At 39.8% G+C, this 23,424-nt stretch overlaps 1 protein-coding gene across 11 annotated transcripts in view; it reads left to right on the top strand.

Annotated features, from left to right (window-relative positions):
• The window catches only part of DENND1A (DENN domain containing 1A), a 527,524-nt gene that overhangs the window by 274,085 nt on the left and 230,015 nt on the right, over nucleotides 1–23,424 (top strand). For 10 of the 11 annotated variants that reach the window (XM_070452573.1, XM_020872163.2, XM_070452539.1 and 7 more), the window contains one exon: nucleotides 8,073–8,183. The exons of the other annotated variant lie outside the window; for it this stretch is intronic. In XM_070452573.1, the coding sequence (XP_070308674.1) occupies nucleotides 8,073–8,183 (111 nt within the window). The remainder of the gene's footprint in view (nucleotides 1–8,072; nucleotides 8,184–23,424) is intronic. 11 annotated transcript variants of the gene reach the window in all.

Below are 23,424 nucleotides of genomic sequence, written 5' to 3'. Positions count from 1 at the left end.
ATGTAGCCTGCTAGTGGAAAGAACATGAGTTTTGGAGACAGCCAGACACTGGGCTCTACCACTCTGGGGACCTCGAGATACTTATATTCTCTAGGCTCCTCAACTAATAAAGGAAAATGGGAGGAACAAATGAAGTATTACATGTGAAGTTCCCAGTTCAGTGCCTGGTGCAACAGAGATACTGCTTTTGATGATCCTTTCTTTCCCTTCATCCTTTGGCTCTCCTCTAATTCTAGCCTTAACCTCTCAAGTTGCAGTGGAGGGCTAGGGTGCATTACTTCTTGGAGCTTGTCTTTTCTTGGTTTTTGCTGACATTCCTGGCTGTGAAGATCAACACTTCTCATGGAGTGTATGTTTGGCTATGAAAGCCTCTTAGCAGCCACCGTTGACTGGAAATGGTAAAAGGAATGGAGTCCAGGACTCTCGTGCCTGTCATGTGGAAGGTGTTGTATATACTATATGATTATCTCCTCTTAGGAACATACTGAACTAAGAGAACAAGTAAAGAAAAGGGCAAAAGGTTTGGGGTATGAAACTTGATTCTGTCACTAGATAATGATATTCTTTGGACGATTTCAGGGCAGGGTTAACATGAGAGACAGAGGAGGTAGTACTGGTTGAACACCCACCATGGATCAGATGAGGTACTATTAATGTTTGTTATATCATGACATCTTCACAGCCACCTTACAGTGTGGTTGTTATCCCTACTCTGAAGAGGAAATGAAGCCCAGAGATGTAAAGTAACTTGCCCCTAGCCCCCCAGCCAGTCACATTTGGGTCAGTCTGATTTTAGCACCGAGGGCTGCTGGGTCCTGGTCCTCCACTCCACGGCTCCCAGTGCCTTCCTAAGAAGTCACTCATCCTAAGTGTAAATTATATAATTAATTGTGTGACTATGTGTTTAATTTCTCCTTTCATATAGACAGGGGTCAGTATTTTTTCAGCACTGAATCTCCATAATTAACACTGTACCTAGAACAGAGTAGATATTCAGTGTACATTTATGAAATGATAGAATGAATGAATGAGCAATGCAGTCACTCTCTGGAGAAGGAAAAATAACAGTTCCTTTCACTTGGCTTTTGGGCCAGTGAGTCTGCAAGATGCTAATGAAAAGCAAATGTAGAAAATTAATTCTTTCCATTTTCAGATGCCTGTTGAAGTTAATTCTCATTATTTCTTCAGTTTCTGTGTAAAAATATTTTCTTCCTTTTCACTGAAAAACTATCACTATGTAATTGCTCTTCAGGGTTTTTTCTGTCTATCAAGATAACACATGTAGGAGTGAATTTTATACAGGCAGTAATTAAATGAGCATAAATTTTTATAAATTTCAAACTGTTGACCTGCATTTTTAAAAAAAGTCACAGATCATGAACAGATATGTAATAATAATTACATTGTAAACTGGTTGTGTAAGGGATTTTTTTAGTGGTCAGGTTTTGAAGTTTACTTTTGATTAATGGATAATCATATAGACCTTCTTTTAGAATATTAAACAAACCTGTCTTAATTATCTGGCCTGTGTCATACCAAGTGGTTAATGATGCGAGGAAAGCATTTAAAATGGACGGTTACATATAACATTGGCCAGACTCCGCTTTGTCAAAAGATGCACCATGATATAGAAAAGATTTATGAACTCGTTGTGACTTTCAAAAATAAACAAAGTTGAGGTGGTAGTAGAAGACCTATTATCAAGTACTGAGATTATAGAGAATTCCATTGTTGCTATTAAGAGTTGTCAGGTAATTGTTTATTCTAATGGTTTTTCCATTCACACAGAGGGATAAAGTTGACCTCTGGGTAAACTCTACTTTCTTCCCTATAATATACTTCTCTGACTTGATTGCTTATGTGAGTGTGTGGGATTCTTTCTCAAACTGATTATTTTAGAATCCAAATTTATAATTCCTTTTTAAGAATCCTACACAACTAAAGTAACCTAAATTCTTTTTTAAAAGTTGAGAATTTTAAAGATTTACATTATGGTAAAATAATCTGAGCAGGAGCTGTTTCAGGAAATAAGTTCCATGGGCAAAACCAGCCTCTTGTACTCTCTCTTCCAGACATAGTACAGTAAGTCTTTATCATCTATACTGTGTACGAAGCTGAGAGTGACAAAGACTAATAAAATGACAGACCGTGGGGCGGACTAGCATCTGTTTCAAAGACTCCAAGGAGTACCCAGCTTAGAGTCTGTTCTTTGGTTTGGGGATTATCTCATTTCCCTAAGGTACTGAACCTAAGACGCTTTTTCTCTAAGCTCCACTGTATCCCCTCCCATCCTGAGGCTCATTGCACCCACCCCCCATTCCCCACCCCTGATCACCACACCCATCCCCACCTGCTTCCTCACCCGGGGCGTGGATCACAGTGAGCCTGAAGTCCCCAGCCACCTGGATTGGCACGGCAACCAGCAGGGACAGCTAGCAGGCAGCAGCCATTGTGGGGCTTCTCCTGGGGGAAATGGGTTCTGCCAGGTGTCTTCCTTTCTTCTTTGTCTGAATTTAGAGCCACAGAGAGTTAGAGCTGGAAGGGTTCTTCGCCGCTGTTGCTTTGTGGAGATGAAAAGCCTGGAGAGTCTAAGGAACTTGTGCAGCACATGCCTCTTTTGAAGCTTAACTTCCAGGCTGCTCTGTCTCTGTTAACCAGAGACCTTCCTCAGAACTGAGCCCCATTCAACCTGGGAAGTGGTCAACTTCGTGTCCCTGCTTCTTAACCCTACAAAATGGGCCCATATAATAAACGCTAGACATAAAGGAGGATGCTCAGAGGTGCATAACTATATGCAACTGAAATAATGCTTAAACTCCATGAATATAAAAGGACTGTTCTTCCTGAAGCCTAAAAAACATACTGGCACTGAGAAAACTCAGCCCTTTTGAGCAAGGACACTGGGAAGCAGTCCCTCTAAGCAAGGTTTTCCTTTTCTAGGCGAGTCACATGGACGAGTAATTATCAAGAAATAAAGGAGGGGGTTATTTCCTGATAATTGATAAGTGGCTTAGCCATGATGACATTATAACCCAGGACACTAGGCCCAAGACTAGGTGGACACCATGTTTGACAGGATTGGTGGTTCTTTAGAAGGACAATTGATTCTTCATCAAAAGACTGGACTTTCCCTTAAAAAAAAAAACTTGTCAGGCAAGTGGACAGATGCGGATCACAGGAACCTGGAAGTCAGGGGCTTGTCCCAGGTCCTTCCAACCCCCTTTTCAAGTCTAAACATTATCAAGTCCTGGATTCCAGTTTACAGAGATCTGTGACATCCATATGCAAAATTTTTATTTGAATAACTTGTTATAATCATTCTCTCCCTGAATATGGCAGTAGCACCTGTTAGCTGCTTGCCCCCTCCTGTACATCTTCCACAGGACCTCTAGGGAGATTCTTCTGCAGCACAGATATGCTCATGTCCTAATCCTTCCGCAGCTCCCTGTTACCGGTGGACAGAGTCTGGGCTCCCACAGGCTCTGAATCCAGCTTCTCTACCCCAGCACATTCCTTGCCCTGCACCCTGCCCTTCACTCCCCTGACCTGCGTAGAGCAGCTCTCTCCCTCTTGCCTCTGGCTGGAACATGCTTCTCCCCTGTGCCCTGAGTGAACCCCCTGTTGGAGGCCAAGAGCAAGTGTCTTCTCCTGTGTCAAGTCTTCCCCAGCCTTCACCCCATATCCATCTGGCAGAGTTGCATCTTCCATTCTCAGCCAACTGTGGAGCATATTTAGCCAGCATCAGAGTTCTAAGCCCAACATGCTGCAGTCCATGGGGTTGCAAAGAGTCAGACATGACTGAGTGACTGAACTGACAGTTCTTGGCATACCAGATTTCTGGATCCAGTGCCACTCGTGGAAAGTGGGGATCATGTTTAGTTAATCTCTGCAGTCACATGTCCCAGGATTTACTAAGCACTTAGTAGGAGTCAGTGATATTTGTTGATTAGCTGATTATAGGAGACAAAAATGGAAGATTGAAGACTTAATTCCACAGATGCCAAGTGGTGGGAGAAAGCGGCGTACCTGTGTATTTTATAAATACAAGCTCACAATATGTTCTGGCTGCAGTCCCGACACAGGACTACTTGCCACGGAAGCCTTCTCTTCTTATTCCACAATCCCTAGACTGTGTTCTTACCTATCTGAGAAATATGATTGACCTGGCTGTGACATGTGCCCCGGCGTCTGTGTACAGTTCTCCTTACCCCCTGCCCTAGTTACTTGATGAACAAACTGCCTATTTCTTTACATTTTAAATGAGTGTAGCTTCAGATACCTTTTAAAGCTACCTTGCCTGGCTTTGTGAGTCTCCAATGTCAATTCTCCTGTGGGCGCTTCATCATTACCAAGTAATTGATCACATCATCCAATTCAGACCCAGGTTTTCTGAAGTCAAGTGCTGCATTCTTCCTAACACGCCATCCAAGCCCTCGTGTTTCTCTTACACCACCCTGCTCACACCTGAGCTAATGAGCTGTAGTCTTCAGTCAGTGGCTTTCTCCACTCATCGATTCCCTCTTTCATCAAACTGCTAGGTGATGGGATACGTCATTTTACCCAAAGGGATCTCAGTCTGGTGGCAAAAACATACTTGTAACTGAGTGATTATAAGATAGAGACAAATTGTCATGGAAGCACAAAGGGCAGCTTGAAAAATGAGGAGTTGAGGAAACCTTTCAGGAGGAGGTGACATTTGAGCTGGGTCTTGAAAAGTAAATGGGTGTCCTCAAGGAAGGGAAAAGCATTCTAGGTGGAGGAAGCAACGGAAGTAAAGGCCTAGGGGTGTGAAAAGCATGACAGGTTTGAGAAATTGAGGGCTGCTGTAGCTTAAGCCACCAGATGCTTAAAGCCAGGGGGAAGGGGACCCCTCTTCCTGAGGGGTTTTCTTCTGAGATGAGGCTTGGTGGGAACTGCAAGGGCTCCCTCCAGGTGTTCCCAAGGTCTGCTCTGCCCCACAGGTGCTCCCAGGGCTGAGCGAGGTTCCCAGGGCTGTCGCCAATCCCACCCACTCCCCACTGCTGAGGCGGGTGGTGTCCCAGAAGGAAAGAGGCAGGGAGGAAGCAGATAAGAAAGACAGCTTCTGTTTAGACACAAATATCTTGGTAATCAGCACAGATGGGATGAGAAATACCAAAAAAAGTACATGACAGTTTAGAGAGAATTTGGTTAAATGTTACATATTTTTAACATACCTGTGTAGAGTTTTTGGAACAAGCACCTGAATCCTTCAGAACCTGATTGGGCTGGGGGTTATGCCTCAACCAAGTGGTGTTTTTATTTCAGAAATGTTCCCTTCCCCATCCACAAAAGTATCCTTGTGATTTTTTTTTTTTTCTCCCACCAAAATAAGGCACAGGATTTGTCTCTGACGCTGTGTCTCCCTATTTGGACGGCAAGCTGTGTAACATATTTCTACCCAGCGTGAAGCTTCTTGGCAGACTCTTGAGGCCACGTTTTGGTGGCTTCAGAGTTATCTTTGGATCTGTCAAAAGTGCTAATGGGCTTTCTGGCCTTCTTTAAGCTCCTCATTTCTATTTTCTTTTTACTTCCATCCTCTCCTAAAAGAAAAATTCATGTAATTCATCAGCAGTTAAGCATTTTACTGAAATGCTCAGCTGAGGGCCTTGTATTTTTGTTTGCGAGAATAGCTCTGCCATGTCACTGTCTTCAGAACAAACCCTACCCTGACTTCATTAGCTCAGCACTCCTCAGTCCACTGGGCAAGAGATACACTTGTTGACTAATTCCGACTGACTTTCTTGTTTGCTTATTTTGTTTTTTGAGTTTGTTAAGAGGCAAATTGCTGTGGTGGTTAGAGCCAGAGTTGGGGGTTCAGGAAACTTGGTTTGGAAACTTGGCCCTTTTTAGCTGGGTGACCTTTGGAAGACTGTTTAAACTTCCTGAGCCTCAGTTTTCCCATTTATAAAATGGAGATGATAACACCTTTCTCAGGGTTGTTGAGAAGATTAGAGAGAACATAGGTTAAGTACCTGTTGTCTGGCACATAAGGATTACTCAGTAAATAGAATAACAGTTTTAAACAAAAACACGTTTTCTTTGGCCATACTTTGATCCTGCATTGTTCTTTCCAAATACAGATTTTTATCTACTGTTTTTAGTGGTATATAAAGAAAAAAAACAATGGACTTGAATTTGAGGAAACTCCGGGAGATAGTGATGGACAGAGAAGCCTGGTGTGCTGCAGTTTATGGGGTCACAAAGAGTTGGACACAACTTAGCGACTGAACAACAGCAACAATAAAGAAAAAAAGCACGGAGTTAGAGACAAACCTACCCAAGACTGAACAATGCCTTATCCACTTACTGTATGACCTTGGTCAAGTTACTTCTCTGTACCTCTGTTTTCCTACCTGTATATAGAAATGATAATAAAACTTCCCAGTTGGCTCGGTGGTAATGAATCCGCCTCCCAGTGCAGGAGCTGCACAAGATGTGGGTTTGATCCCTGGATCACAAAGATCTCCTGGAAGAGGAAATGGCAACCCACTACAGTATTCTTGCCTGGGAAATCCCATAGACAGAGGAGCCTGGCAGGCTACAGCCCATAGGGTCACAAAGAGTCAAACATGTATGAATACACACACATACACAGAAGAGGTGTTTGTTCAAGGAGTGGCTTCAAGATGAGTGAAGTAATATATGTAAAGCATTGTATATTGTGGATGTTTAAAAGTATTTAAGAGGAACAATGTAATGTAAGAGAAAGTATATGGGCTATGGTGTTGCATCGTGGTCCAAAACCTGACTCGACCAGTTACTGACTCCCTCCCAGACTTAGTTTAAACTATCTATATGTTGGAAAGAGTAATACCTCGTTGGATTTTTGTGAAGATTGCTTAAAATTACACCTCCAAGAGTACCTGGTCCAGTGCCTGGTGTTTGGTAGGTAGTCAGTATGGGGACCTGTTAATTCACACATGCTTTGCTTACAAAGGTCGATAGTTAAACTGGTACTCAAATCAAACAATCATAAATCATAAGATAAGTACCCATTCTTATTCCCAACCCATAATATTGTTGAAAAGCACTTTATGCTATTTTGCATATAAAATCCACCTGGTTTACTTGAATTTATGGGTTATGGATCTTTCATCATTATAAACTGCAACCCCTGGCAATAGTGTTCCTTCCCTCTCCAACCCCCTTCATTTTCAGAGGATTATATTGTATGGCATTGAAAACCCATAACACTGAAGAAATTAGCATATTCATGTGTATTATTAAAGTCAGGTGGGTATAGAAAGGGTTGCAGAAATGAAACACATTACTTTTTTTTCTGAAATCTGCAGAGTACCAATCTATAGTATAATTAAAGGAATGAAGCCCAGACAGACAAAAGCTAGTTTAAAACACTGCATTGTCACAACTTGCTGCTGCTTGTCTTCAATGGTTTTTCCCATCTTTTGAGTGAAATACCTGGAAATTGTAGATCTTGAAAATTGCTTTACTTCCAGCTGAGCCGTTTTAGAGAATGTAAACTGTGGAGAAGGGGGACCCCAGCAGTGATGACTGGAGAGGAGCATGCCCAGCCTTTGGTGGGGGGTGGGGGGTGGCTGTTGGACAGAAACGGGCTCTGTGCCGGAAGCATTTTGGTCCCTGGGTACTTTCTTTTGCTTATACATATGGCATGGTGCATTGGGAAGGTTCTAGGACCTGGCCTTAGAGCTGTAGACCTGTCTTTACCGGTCATGAGGTTTTTTGATCTTGGTATCTCTCTCTTGCCTTGATTTCCTCGTTTGTGAGATTGCAGACTTCTTGTCCTGCTCACCTTTCAGAGCTGAAAGTGTCGCATGTGACCTCATGTTGTAAACTGTAATCACCATTCAGAGGTGTGGTTGCTCAGACTACTTCATCTCTAAATTCTCTTCCAACTTCACATTTCGTGATTTACATGTGACTGAGATCTGGTCTCCCAGGGAGAAAGACTAGGACAGGGGAAGAGGGAAGTATGCTTTCTAATTATTTTGTTTCTTGTGCTTCTGTTAGATACTGTTTCTAATAAGAGCAAACAAAATAAGCCACAAACCTCCCCTTCTTCTTTCTCCTAGAGAAATCTGACAGAATATTTTGTGGCTGTGGATGTAAACAACATGTTACATCTGTATGCCAGTATGCTCTATGAACGCCGGATACTCATCATTTGCAGCAAACTCAGCACTGTGAGTAGACAGCCTTGAAACGGGCTTTTTCATTTTATTTTAATTGAAAGATGTATCAGAAAGATTAAACAAAACTTTAGAAATCAGCCACAATCCTCTCAGATAATAACATGTCATTTTCATTAATTATTCATGTCCCTTTACAGTGTCAATGCACATTTTATTTATTCTTGTAGCTTCACAATCAGTTATAGTTTCCTGTTTGATTGTGTGTGATGAACACTTTAAATATTTCCATATAAGCTTTCATTATTGTCATTTTTTATATGTCTCTATCATATTCCATTATACTGATGTGTGCTAAATCTTTCTTCTCTTAAGGGCCATTTAGGTTGTTCATAGTTTAATCCTTTAGTAGGTAAAACTGCAGTGAACATCTTTTGGCTTCATTGACTAATACAGTTCATATTCTAAGAATTGGGACCACCAAGTCAAAGGACAGATAGGTGCTATGCCTTGTGGATGTCTAATTGCTTCCCAAACAGGCTTTTTTATTGTGGAGGTTGCCAGTTGTGGATGAGTGTACCATTTGCTCTGCATCCTTGCCAGAGTTGTATGTGTGCTTGTGGACATGTGCTTTAATTTTCCTAACAAAATAGCATAGTATTGCAGGTTTGATTTATTTTTAATGTTTTTAGTTAGAAGTAAATGAATATTTTTCATGTACTTTCTTTTCCTATTTGCATTTTGTTAATGTCTTTTTCCATTTGTTTTATAGGGTTCTTGAGTTAAAAATTGGGATGAGCTCTTTTTACATTGTAATAACTTTCACTATATAATACAGATTTTTTTCATATTCTTTTTATGTTTTTTAACGTGCTAAGTATAAGAGTTTGTATTTTTCCCAGTACCTGTTATGAAAATTCTCCAACAGAAAAATTGAAATCAGTTTGCAGTGAACACCTGCATAATTCCATCTAGATTCTGCCATTTAATATCACTATGCTTCCTTTGGCACATTTTTATCCGTTCCTCATACCATTCTTCAAACCATCTTATTTTTTGATGTATTTCAAAGTAAATCACAAACATCACTATGCTTCCTCCAAATGAATATGTTTGTTAACTAAAATTTATTATGTTTACAGTATTTTTTTTTTTTTTGAGGTAAAACTTATATAAAGAAATGGACTGTTAGAAAGGGTAGAAAGACCTTGTTGTGGGAATTTCCCTATTGAAGGACCTATGGATAGAATCATAGGCCTCTGATTTACCTATGTGTTTATCTATGAATTCAAGGCACCTAATAAATGCAAGCTAGTGAGACCATTAGAATTTTCCTTATGGTTTTCATTGTAATTTTATTGCTCTATTTTTTTGCTATTGTTTGCTTGTCAGGTATGCACAATTTTTTAATTGCCTGTTGGGTGCTAGGCTTATAGCACTAATAGGTGATAGAAGCATGGCCCTTACCCTCAAGGGAAAACAGCCCCTAATAGACCTCTTCCTTTGTTTTGCACTTTATTTTGGACTGTAAATGTAGTTCATTATCTCAGGGCCTGAACACCAGACTGAGTTTCAGAATGAGAATATTGCCAATTATTACCTCCTTATGAGACTGATTAGATTGAGTACATTTGAAAGAGTCTAGTCCATAACCAGTTACTATTGCTTTGAACTATTAAACTTAAGTGGAACCAAAATAGGACATCATAGCAGTGGAATTGAATTCTCTATGATATTATCATAGTATTTTTGAGCCCTTAATATGTGCCCAGGCACTGTGCTAAGCCCTTTTCATCTATTAACTCATTTAATTTTCACCACAACAGTTTGTAGTATGTTCTGTTATTTCTCAGTCTTAGAGATAAGTAAGAATGTATCTTTTTTGTGATACTGTTTAGATAAATGTAGTGGATTAAACATGTAGTTATTTCTGCTCCTTCCCAAAACTAAAATGAAATAAAGGAGTAAATTAGCAAGCAAAATGAGCAGATGCAGCAGAAATTTTAGGTATTAAGAAAATTCTATTACCCATATTATGGCAATATTCAAAAACTAAGGTGAAATGAGCAGAAAAATATAATTTACCAAAATTGAATTAAGAAATATAAAAATTGAATTTCCTATTTCTTATTAATAAAAATTGAATAGGTCATTTAATTTATAGAAATTTAATCTATATATAAAAATTTTTTTTTTTTTTTTTCAAAACACTCACCCCAGATGGTTTTACAAGGATGTTTTATCACAGGTAATTTTAATCTTAGACAAACTTCTTAAGAGTCAAGGAAAAAGAAAGAACACATCCCAGCTTTTCTTGTGATACTTGTATAATTTCATTTACATACATGAAGAGACACACAAAAAAGAAACTTTATCAGCCAATCTTACTCATTAACATGACTGTATAAATCTTAATCTGCTACTGCTGCTAAATCACTTCAGTCGTGTCCGACTCCGTGTGACCCCATAGACAGCAGCCCACCAGGCTCCCCCATCCCTGGTATTCTCCAGACAAGAACACTGGAGTGGGTTGCAGTTTCCTTCTCCAATGCATGAAAGTGAAAAGTGAAAGTGAAGTCGCTCAGTTGTGTCTGACTCTTCGCAACCTCATGGACTGCAGCCCACCAGGTTCCTCTGTCCGTGGGATTTTCCAGGCAAGAGTACTGGAGCGGGGTATCATCATTGCCTTCTCCAAATCTTAATCTAAGTAGTAGCAAATACATAACAAATATAATTCATAGTAACTGACTTGATTTTATTCCAGAAATGTAAGCCTGGTAATACTAGAAAATCTATTATTATAACTCACAATGTTAGCTTTTTGCAAGGGGAAATTCATATGTTGATATATGAATTTTCAGTAGAGAAAAAGCATGACCATGTTCATGAACAGCAAGACTCATTATATTGAAGGCGTCATTTCACTCCAAAACGATGTATATTATAGATTGCATACATTTCTATTCAAAATCCCAGTAGGATTTTACATAGTACTTAAGTCAAAGGAAGAGCCAAGACATATTTGAAGAAGAAGAATGGTTGGCAAAGCTTGCTTTGTGCTTAGTTGCTTGTTCATGTCCAAGTCTTTGGGACCCCATAGACTGTAGCTCACCAGGCTCCTCTGTCCATGGGGATTCTCTAGGCAAGAGAATCTCTAGACAACCCACTCGAATGGGTTGCCATGTCCTCCTCCAAAGGATCTTCCCAGCTCAGGCATTAAACCCAGGTTTCCCTCATTGCAGGTGGATTCTTTACCATCTGAGCCACCAGGGAAGCCCAAAGCTTGCTTTACCAGACATCCAGACTTTATATGGAGATCTAGCAGTTAAGATGCTACCAATGGCAGGTGCCTGCGTGCATGCTCAGTCATGTCCAACTCTGTGACTCCATGGACTATAGCCCGCCAGACTCCTCTGTCCCTGGGATTTTGTAGGCAAGAATACTGGAGTGAGTTGCCATTCCCTTGCCCAGGGGATCTTCCCAACCCAGGGATCGAACCCCAGTCTCTTGCATCTCCTGCATTGGCAGGTGGATTTTTTACCACTAGCTGTCACCTGGGGAGTAATGGTGTAGGGATACACAAATAGACTGGTAGAATGGAATAGAGATTGCAGAAACAGATCACATGTGTGTGGGTTCTTCATATACCACAGAGGTGGCATTGTAAAATCTGGGGGAAAGGATGGACTTTGGAATAACGGATAATCCACACAGGAAAGAAAAGGGAGATAACTTATGTCTTATACAACATGCAAAACTGAATTCCAAATGGATCAAGACAAAATTTTAAAACTGTTAGAAGACAAAATAGAAGTAGATCTGTGATCTTGGAGTAGAAATGGATTCAGTTAAATAATTCAAATTATGCATTGTATAAAGAGAAAGATTAAAATTGTGAATTTTTGTCATTAAAAAATACCATTCAAAGAATGAAAAGACAAGTCACAAGCTGAGGTGAAATATTTGCTATATATAAAAGTGATAAAAGATTAATATCTGAAATATATGAAAACCTACACTAAAAAAAAAGCTGAAGACAAATCTATCAATAGAAATGTTGGCTAAAAGCACAAATGGGGCATTTCACAAATGGCTAATAAATATAAGGAAAGATGCTCAACCACATTAATTGCAGAAAAGCAAATTAAAACTACAGTGATTAAAACACTAGATTTGCAAAAATTAGGTGTCTGATAAAGCCAAGTGTTATGTTGCAGATGTACTAGAGAATTTCATGTACTATGCTTTGAAGAATATGTGGTATAGAAGTATTTGCATATGCCCCAAACTGAGCAGTTCCACTCTTGGGCAGAATTGGGTGGAGTGGGGCAGGTCGGGGGGGACTATGTGCACATACCTACATGCTGTTTTTGATCATGTATAGTGGGATACATGTGCAGCCATGTTCATAGCATAGCTTTTTGTTTTATAAGCCCAGCCCCCATGACCATCAACAGAGAACTCAAATTGTTGCATAGTTGTACAGTAGAATACTGTGTAAGTGAAGATGAACTCCACTATCAATGTGATTGGGCCTCTCATACAGAATTCTGAATAAAAGAAACAAGTTGCAGAAGAATATCGAATATGATTTCATTAATATAAAGTTCAAGTAAGAAAAACTAAATGGTCATATTATTTAAGGATGCATATACAAGGAGGGGGAATGATTAATACAAAATTTAGGTAGTAGTTTCCTCAGAGGGAGTGAGAGGAGTATAGTTGGGAAGAGGCATACATGTGACATCAGAAATATTGTTTTCTGTCTTGAGCTAGGTTAGGGATCAGCAAACTTTTTTTAAAGGGGCCGATAGTAAATATAGTCTTTGGTGCAATTATTGGACTCAAGGGCTTCACAAGTGGTGCTAGTGGTGAAGAACCCGCCTGCCAATTCAGGAGACATAAGAGACATGGGTTCAATCCCTGAGTCGGGAAGATCCCCTGGAGGAGGAAATGGCAACCCACTCCAGTATCTTTGCCTGGGGAATCCCATGGACAGAGAAGCCTACTGGGCTCCATTCCATGGGGTCGCAAAGAGTCGGACGCAGCTTGAAGGGACTTAACATGCACACAGCATGACCTTGTCATTTACAGTCAGTAAACTAGTGAGAGTGACTATTGTAAGAAGCTTTATTTACAGAAATAGAAGGCACACCAAACTTAGCGTTTGGGCTGTAGTTCAGTTCAGTTCAGTCACTCAGTTGTGTCCGACTCTTTGACCCCATGAATTGCAACATGCCAGGCCTCCCTGTCCATCACAAACTCCCGGAGTTTACTCAAACTCATGCCCATCGAGTCGGTGATGCCATCCAGCCATCTCATCCTCTGTCGTCCCCTTCTCCTCCTGCCCCCAATCCCTCCCAGCCTCAGGGTCTTTTCTAATGAGTCAACTCTTCGCATGAGGTGGCCAAAGTATTGGAGTTTCAGCTATAGCATCAGTCCTTCCAATGAACACCCAGGACTTATCTCCTTCAGGATGGACTGGTTGGATCTCTTTGCAGTCCAAGGGACTCTCAAGAGTCTTCTCCAACACCACAGTTCAAAAGCATCAATTTTTCGGCACTCAGCTTTCTTCACAGTCCAACTCTCACATCCATACATGACCACTGGAGAAAACATAGCCTTGACCAGATGGACCTTTATTGGCAAAGTAATGTCTCTGCTTTTCAATATGCTATCTAGGTTGGTCATAACTTTCCTTCCAAGGAGTAAGCGTCTTTTAATTTCATGGCTGCAGTCACCATCTGCAGTGATTTTGGAGCCCCAAAATTAAAGTCAGCCACTGTTTCCACTGTCTCCCCATCTATTTCCCATGAGGTGATGGGGCCAGATGCCATGATCTTAGTTTTCTGAATGTTAAGCTTTAAGCCAACTTTTTCACTCTCCTCTTTCACTTTCATCAAGAGGCTTTTTAGTTCCTCTTCACTTTCTGCCATAAGGGTGGTGTCATCTGCATATCTGAGGTTATTGATATTTCTCCTGGCAATCTTGATTCCAGCTTGTGCTTCTTCCAGCCCAGTGTTTCTCATGATGTACTCTGCATATAAGTTAAAGAAGCAGGGTGACAATATACAGCCTTGACGTACTCCTTTTCCTATTTGGAACCAGTCTGTTGTTCCATGTCCAGTTCTAACTGTTGCTTCCTCACCTGCATACAGGTTTCTCAAGAGGCAGGTCACGTGGTCTGGTACTCCCATCTCTTTCAGAATTTTCCACAGTTTATTGTAATCCACACAGTCAAAGGCTTTGGCATAGTCAATAAAGCAGAAATAGATGTTTTTCTGGAACTCTCTAGCTTTTTCGATGATCCAGGGGATATTGGCAGTTTGATCTCTGGTTCCTCTGCCTTTTCTAAAACGAGCTTGAACATCTGGAAGTTCTCGGTTCATGTATTGCTGAAGCCTGGCTTGGCAGTAGTTGGCCAACTCTAAACATGTGCTGGGTTTTGGAGTCTTAATTTTTTCTCTTTTAAATGTTGCTTATATGGCATACGTGCTTTTATATGTATATATATTTCAGAATTCTTAAAAAGTTTAAAAAGCAATATTATCCCCATTTTACAGAATGACCCATTCACTCAGAAACATGGGTTAACTTGCCTAAGGCCACATGGTAGTCATAGAAGAGACAAGTACATAGGTCATTATGATGTAGTGTCAGGGGAAGGGAGGTTTTGGCTTCAGGAATTCTTTGAAAGTTAAAAAGCCCTTTTTATCATGAAATTTTACAATACAGATATAGAGACAATGTAGTCATTGTATAAACGTTAAGAATCAGACTTGCACAAGATTTTGCAGTGGCAGTTCTAGAAACGAGAAGATAGTGAAGCAGTGCCTAAACTTCTAAGGGAAAAATATTTCTTACCTAAAATTCCATCTTTATCTAATGAAAGTGCTCAGGAGAGAGTGGCACCAGCCCCTACCACACCTGTCAACCTGTGGTAGCTAGTCCTCCACTCACCTTCTCTGTTGTGGACGAACTGTCCATTCTCTCTAGGCCAACCATTCCACTTGTCCACCTGACTTCATTCGGCAAATAGTTTCTGTGGCACTGTCATAGGTACTGGTGATACAGCAGTGAACAAAATAGGCAAAAGTCCCTGTCCTCATATGAAGTTTATGTTCCAGTAGAGTACATCAGTAAATGAGGTGGGTTAAAAATATAGAATAGTAGCTAGTTCTAAGTACTGCATGCTAAGTCACTTCAGTCATGTCCAACTCTGTCCAACCCCGTGGACAGCAGCCCACCAGGCTCCTCCATCCCTGGGATTCTCCAGGCAAGAATACTGGAGTGGGTTTCCATTTCCTTCTCCAATGCAGGGAGTACAATAAAGCAGAGGAGGAGAGTGGATGGGGACAGGTGTGGCAGGGATGGCAGTTTAGATAGGTGACCAAGGAGTGCCTTATAGGAAAGCTAACACTGCAACATCCTTCTTGTTACCTTACGGAATTCCTCCAGCATTGAGCTTTCTCTCTCCTGCATCTTTTTTTTTTTTTTTCTTTTTCTTTTTTCTTTACTGGTACAGTCTTACGCACTTACTAGTATAGTGTCTCCCAAACTTCAAAACAAAACATCCTTAAACACGTCCCTTTTATCCCATTTCTTTTCTTCCTTTTAGAATAAAATTCCTCAAGAGAGTTACTTCTGTTTAGTGTCTAATTCCTCTCCTCTCATTCTCTCCTCTGTCTTGTGTTGTGATTTAGCCCCTACCTCCACTGAAACAGCTTTTGTGTGGTCACCAATGACCTCGTGTCAAATAAAATAGTTGTAAAACTCCTAGAATAGTCTGGCATAAGGTGTATGTATATGTTTTTAATAAATTATTAATATCTATGATGGGAAGTCAAATACTATTGTTTAAAATTTTAAATTAAATACTTTTTAAAAATAAGGATATAAATATTGTGTTGAATGTGAATACTTCTGATTAAGGATAAGGGATATCATGAGACGGGCTGCTATTTGTCAGTAGTATAAGTCTTTAACACTTTTTGTTTTGTTTTTCAGGCTATAAACACATTACTTTGACTTAAAAACTTTTAAACAGACAGTTGATTCTTAACTGAGTTCTAAGTTTTACTAATTGATGGTGGAGATCTCTTTAGGGAAGGAGAGGGTCATCTTTTACTTCACAGGGGATCAGCAACATCCTGATCTGTTTTGTGCAGTTTCTCTGGGGATAGGTAGCTGAGTAGACATCCCTTTTATCCAAGCCTTTGGACCTCTTCAATTTTCGAGTTTAAAAGCTTTCTAATTGTTGCCTTTTACTTGCTCAATACTGACTTTTTATTATCTTTTTGATGAAGGAAAATGCAAAGAATACTGTAGCCTGAACTTTTTGATGACCCTCTGTTGACAGATCCAGATGTGGCCTGCCGTACCTAGACAAACCACATTTTTCTCAATTTTGTTTCATAAAGATGTAGGCTTGATGCTTCTCGGACCCATCAAGCATCTGAAAGATAAAAGCTATTGAACATCCCAGAGTGCCATGTTTCATAAACTGACTGTGTGTCAATAGAGACAAACCCAGCCACGTTTAGTTCAGAGTCAGGTAATATTCATTTCAGGCTTTCTCGGTCAATAATGTTGTGATATTCTGTGTAAGAAAAATGTTAACTTCTTGTTCTTTTTGTGCAGTGTATATTGATTGTTTTCCTTTATAAATGATAAATAGGGAAGATTTAACTACATCTTGTTCTCTAATGTAAATGCTTCAATGAGATTTCTTCTAGCACAAAGGCCCCATTTTTCTTCCAGATTTTCGTATCTGAGTTTAACTCAGATTGTTTTTTGGTAACTCTTGTGGATAGCAAGTAGGTCTAAAATAAGACCTTTATAGAAATAATATCATCTGATTGCAACAGAAGTCCTAATTAATTGAGCCTCCACACCTAATTATTTGTGTGATACCCACAACTATGAAAAGAATTACTATTTTTCTAATAGTATGTTGTGTCGATTAATCACTCAGCCTTGTCTGACTCTGTGACCCCATGGACTATAAGCCCACCAGGCTCCCTGTCCATGAAATTTTCCAGGCAAGCATACTGGAGTGGCTTGCCATTTCCTTCTCCAAGTACACCTTGTAGAGAAGGAAAAAAGCCCAATATCTCTCCCTGTCAATTTCTTCCTATTAGTCCCAGAAAATGTCTTGGGCAGGACTTGATGGCCTGGAGAGTGGTGGGTGATACTTCTTTTTCCCCGCAGCACCCTCAGTTGTGGCCTTTAGTAGACACTTCAGTGTTGGTGTGAAGGGATGGGTAATTTCCCAGCCTTGCTCCAGTCCTGTCCTATCCACTTCCATTCACAGCATCTACCGTCTTAGCACCACCCGGACTTGTGACCTAAGAAGAGTCAGTTTGTGGACTAGGGAATTTTTCAGATCTTAGCTTCATCTTTACTTCTTTCCTGATCAGCTCTACCTGGTCATGACTACCCTGACTTGTAGAGTGGGCCATGTCCCTAAATGATGTGTATAAAGCTTTTCTAGCTCATCTGGGCTAGAAAGAACTAATCCTGTTCGCTTATCTGCAGCCCTTGGAGCCTAGATGAGAGTGGCAGTTTTAGAAGGTTTGAAATTCTGGCCCAGAGCCAGGGCCTCTCTGCCTGCACACTCCACTCTGCATGTTCCAGCCGTCGGAACAAACTGCATTATTTTGTTTCAAACTGTGCTCAAGGGAAGCCAAGACCTTGTAACTGGAAACTTACCAAACAGAGAATTCTTAAGACTAAATTTAGTGTTCCATTTAAAAAAATAAAATAAATTGAACATTTTGTTTGTTCATCTTTTATATGTTAAAAGAGAGATTAACCTAGTTCACACTAACAACCTAAGAAGAGTATTCAAAGAAGTGAGAAGAAAACTAATCCCTTTTGGTGAAGAGGGAAATCCTTAACAAAATGTAATGAAGTGGCATGAAATACAGACTCTGCAGCCAAACTTTCAAATAGCATAGCCTCTCTAATCTCCATCACATAAAATTTTATTGTGGCTCAGAGAATATTAAAAACTGTTAGAAATAAATGAGAGGAACTTCCATTGGCAGGAAATAGAAAAGATTGGTATGTTTTATTTATGTGGTTTTTCTCTGGTCTTTAAATGTAAATACACTTAGCTGCTTTTTGAACCATGTTCTTCATTTAATTATGTGCGAGTTCCTTTTCTCTTGTTCATGTTAGACTATAAGAATGAAGAACATTGATGTTATAGAGAATGTATAAGCTTTATAATATATAGAGTAACAACAGTTTAATTTGCAGTGCTTTAAAAGTTGCTGTGACTTCAACCACCATGGTCTCCCTACTAGTTCTTACCTTCCTCTCCTGCCCGTCTTGCACATTGAGCACGTGTTTTGGACTAGACAGAGGATTCAGGTTGTTAGTGATTCCCAAATGCTGATCCCTGAGTTAGTTGTGTTAGAAATCACTCAGAGAGCTTATTAAAAATTCAAGTTCTCAGCTACAAAAAGGAATGCATTTGAGTCAGTTCTAATGAGGTGGATGAACCTGGAGCCTATTATACAGAGTGAAGTAAGTTGAAAAGAAAGACAAATTCTATATATTAACGCATATATATGGAATTTAGAAAGACGACACCAATGATCCTACATGCAGGGCAGCAAAGGAGACACAGATGTAAAGAACAAAAACTTTTGGACTCAGAGGGAGAAGGAGAGTGTGGGATGATTTGAGAGAATAGCATTGAAACATGTACATTACCATATGTAAAATAGATGACCAGTGGTAGTTCAATGCATGAAGCACAGCACTCAAAGCCGGTGCTCTGGGACAACCCCAGAGGAACAGGGTAAGGAGGGAGATGAGAGGGGGATTCAGGATGGGGTGGGACAAATGTATACCTGTGGCGGATTCATGTTGATATATGGCTAAGACCATCACAATGTTGTAAACTAATTATTCTCCAATTTAAATAAATTAAAAATAATAATAGATAAAAATTAAGTTCTTGGGTACCACCTCTAGACATTCTGATTCAGAAGGTCTAACATGGGACTGTGGAATGTCTATTTTTTTAAGGTTTCCCTAATTACTGATACATAACCAGATTCAGAACCAGTTCTCTAAGACAGTATTTATTCTTTGATTATTTTGCATCAGTAGAGTCCTTTTTATCTTGAGACTATGTAATAAAGGCTGATTAAGTTTGCGTAGAAGACATTTGTGAGTGCTGCTGCTGCTGCTGCTGCTAGGTTGCTTCAGTTGTGTCTTGACTCTGTGCAACCCCATAGGCGGCAGCCCACCAGGCTCCTCTGTCCACGGGATTCTCCAGGCAAGAATACTGGAGTGGGCTGACATTTCCTTCTCCAATGCATGTATGCATGCTAAGTCGCTTCAGTCGTGTCCAACTCTGTGCGACCCTATGGACAGCAGCCCACCAGGCTCCTCTGTCCACAGGATTCTCTAGGCAAGAATACTGGAGTGGGTTGCCATTTCCTTCTCCATTTGTGAGTACAGATTAGCACTAAAAAATTATTTCCATATTTCTGAGAGAGCTTTGACTTTTGACACTGGCTAGTCTAGAATAAGACAGAGCTAAGAGTAATTTAAACTGTCAGTACCATTGGGTGCTGATGTAGTCCACTAGGGTAATTTTAGATAAATCTGTATAAATAGAGAGGTGATGTTTCTTTCCAGCCATTGATTGAGAACATTGGCAGAGTATCTTGTGTATTATTTTAGTGGTGTAGTCAGTTTGTGAAATAAATTGTATGTTCCTTAGATTAGAGGATTGATAACTTTTTTATATGACTCTTTTGAGAATCAGATCTCTACCAAAAAACACTGATAGGTGATGTTCAAGCCACTGACATCTTCATATACTGCAAAAGCCCTAATGGCACTCACATTGGCAGACATCTATGGATTTTGTTAACACAATTGGAGCACCTACTATGTGGTCAGAGGTCAAGAACTCAAATTTTTTTTAATTTCTGCAAGCTGAAAGCATGGTCACTGATGAGCAAATGAAGTGTGATATGAGGTTAGACTATATCATTAGGATTTCATATAGACCTTGTGAAAATTCATGTTTTTTTTCTCTTCCGCTATCTTGATATCTATGTGTTTTCACTGCTAGATGATTCAGACAGCCCTGCCTCTGCTATCTTTTCCCAAGAAAAAGGACCGCAAGACGGAAGGAGAGAGCACCAGGCTTCAAGTCAAGATGATTTTGTTGAATTTCTTCCTATGTAACTTGATCCTCCCTAGCCATGTTGCCCCGGGCAACTTAATCTTTTCAGTAAAAAGAGGGTAGTGTTAATACTCCCCTCAGGGTTTTTGAAAGATATGAAAGCCTGTAGCCCATTGCTGGACATATACTACTCATTTAGTAAATGTTGACTCTGAATCCTGCCTTTTCAGGGCAATAAACTCTGATTGACTTTCTGAAGCAAAGAAGGCAATAGAGATCCTGGAAGAGCTCTGAAGATTTAATTAGTACAACTGGTGAGAGTAGATGGTGAATGAATCCAAGCAACAGAATAGTCATGGCAACTCGTATGAGATTTTCCATATCCACCCACTTCTCACTAGTCACATAGTCATTGACTAAATTGTCATTTCCTGTTCAAATCTCTACAGGCATCACTGTGTAGAGCAGGAGTGGCCTAAGAAACTGCTGTGTTCACTTGACCCAGCATTACCACCAGAGCAGACTCCCAGGGAGGAAGACTAACTGCTTCCTGTCTTCATCCTTCCAGGTTCTGCTCTCCTGCCATTCTCTCTCTCTCTCTCTCTCTCTCTCTCTCTCTCTCTCTCTCTCTCTCTCTCTCTCTCTCTCTCTCTCTGGCAGGCAGGCCTGATTCTTGCCCCAGGCAGAATTAAAGATTCCTTCTTTATATGCTAGCACACTTGAACCTCTATTATAACAACTCTTTCATAATGCTTTTGTGTTGAAGTTGATTGTGTACATTTTGATCTTTTTCTCTCTATTTTGAATTGCTTGAGGGCATGGTGTGTACACATAGTGTATACTCGGTAATTGTCTATTTAATTCAGGTCGTATCACTGAAGCTGTTTCCTGTGAGCTAAGAGCACCAACTCTGGAGCTCGTCTCCCTAAGTGTATAGCCTACTTCTGCCACTACTGTGACTTTACACAAGATCACACAAGATCCAAGACCTTGACATCTAGGAATCTTAATTTCCTCATCTATAAATGAGAACAATAATGCTACCTACTTTACAGGGCTACAGTGAAGATTAAATGAGTTAAATTGTATATGTGAAGCACTTAGAACAGTGCTTGGCAGATAGTAAATGATGAGTAAGTGGTCACTGTGATATCTGGTCATAGCTTCAGTCTTTCTGAATTCAGTGTTACTTTCTGAGATTGAATTTATCTGACAAAACTATACAGGGGGAGGTTTTTTCTCCCCCCCATGCCTTCAAATATAGTAACTCCTACTGCCTCAAGTTTTCTTAGTTTCTTTTTCACATACAGGATGACTGATAGCTAGGTAATCATGATTCTGTGTTCAATTATGCTTCCTTTCTTTTAAAAAATGTGATTCTTTATTAAAGCAATAAATTAGCTAAATACAAATTATGACCTTAGAAATATTTTCAAAGAAATATAAATATTCACTTATACTAGACTTGAGGTGGAAAATAGATTTTTTTCTTGAGTGCCAGCTAGAACTCACTGACAATGGTTGCATCTTTGCAGGGATCTGCAGGGCACATCCTGACTCCAGGATCAATTAGACTACCTGTCACAGACACAGAATGGAGAAGTGGCTGTCCATGAATTAAAATGAATTATTTTCAGTCCCAATGTAATTTTATCTTTTTTCTTTATCATCTTACAAAAAAGTCTGCTGTTTCCTCACGTATGATGCTGCAGGCTTATCTACACGGTAGTTTGTAATACCACAATGTCTGCCTCTGCTTTGGTAGCTAAAACTGTTCTCTGATGGTTTTAATTGCTTTGATGTTTTGAAGTGTCAGATCTTGGCATGAAACTTGTTGCTCTTGTTAATAACTTACTCTGATCACTCTAGTTAGTAAGTAGCTTTAAGAACAAAGAGGGGAGGGCGGGAAGAGATGTGATTGAGTAGGCAAATGATTGCCTGGGAAAGCTTCCTCCTGGTCTGGATGATCTTTCTCTTAGTGGAAGGCACTCAACCTGACTCCATGGTGCTGTGTTGATTTTTGTGGAAGTTTTCCCCTTCCCTTTCCCAAGAAGGGTTCCGCCCAACTGAAAGAAAAATTATTTGAAGAAAGATTGCCCTTCCAACCCCACAAAAAAATAAATACTGAAGCATTGAATTTAACTTCTAAGAAAAGCAGAGCATTCTTTACTCTTTTCCTTCTTTCTGCTCACATGTCCAGTTTCTGTCTCGAGTAGCTGAAAGCCTTTAATTTCTTAGGTTTTCTAAGTTCTCTTTCCGCTAAAGCACCTTGGATAGTTTCTTAAAAAGTCAACTCTTCCCTCACTAACTATAGTAAATACAATTGAGCCATTTATAAAGGTTTTTCTGATATTCTTCGAAGGTTTGAGTACATTAACTTTCAGAGTCCCTGAAGGTTTTACTTAAGACTTTTTGTTGATCTTATAGTGGGTTTTACATGTGAGAATAAAATAAAAATCAAAACACTGTTTGAATCACATTGTCTGAATCACTGCACCATTTACTTCCTTATGACTTGAAGGGTGCCTTATAATTAAATAGAAGAATCTAGTTCTCAAATTGAGAAAGTTAACAACTTTTGTAAGATTCATACAGTTTTGTACAATTGTTCTACATAAGATTATTCTTGGCTGAAATAAGTAGACTGAAAAATGACCCATCTTTAAGGTTAATAACCTGGTATTCTTTCTATATTCTTTATCAGTTTCCCGATGTTAGGGTTCAGAGGAATCCAGATGCCTCTAACCCTGTGATGAAGCAGGTGTCAGTTCAATCTTTTAACATTCTGAGTTCTTGTATTTAAAGAGTGACTCTGACCATCTGATTATCTGATTTTTTTTTCCTTTTTTTCAACTTTTGAAACTTGCAATCTCAATACCTTTTCAGAATTTAGCTTCTAGTTGTGATCTATTAAGCAGTTTGTTAAATGCCTGATAATCTTGTCTACCATTCCTCATGATGTTAAGCTGGAGGCATTCTACATTCCCCAAACACTTACTCAGCACCTGCTCTGTGTCAAGCATAGTTAGAGATAAGGAGAGGATCAAATGCGGTCCCTGTCCTTGAGGAGCTCACATCTCTAGTCTCTTGCCCTTGGTCTCCTAAGATTATCTGCCTCTGGGACCTTTAGCGTGTCAAGGG

The sequence above is a fragment of the Odocoileus virginianus genome, chromosome 2 (genome assembly GCF_023699985.2).
Source record: "Odocoileus virginianus isolate 20LAN1187 ecotype Illinois chromosome 2, Ovbor_1.2, whole genome shotgun sequence".
Lineage (NCBI taxonomy): Eukaryota > Metazoa > Chordata > Mammalia > Artiodactyla > Cervidae > Odocoileus > Odocoileus virginianus.
The sequence above is the reverse complement of the archived record's forward strand: the minus strand, read 5'-3'. Positions and strand labels throughout refer to the sequence as shown.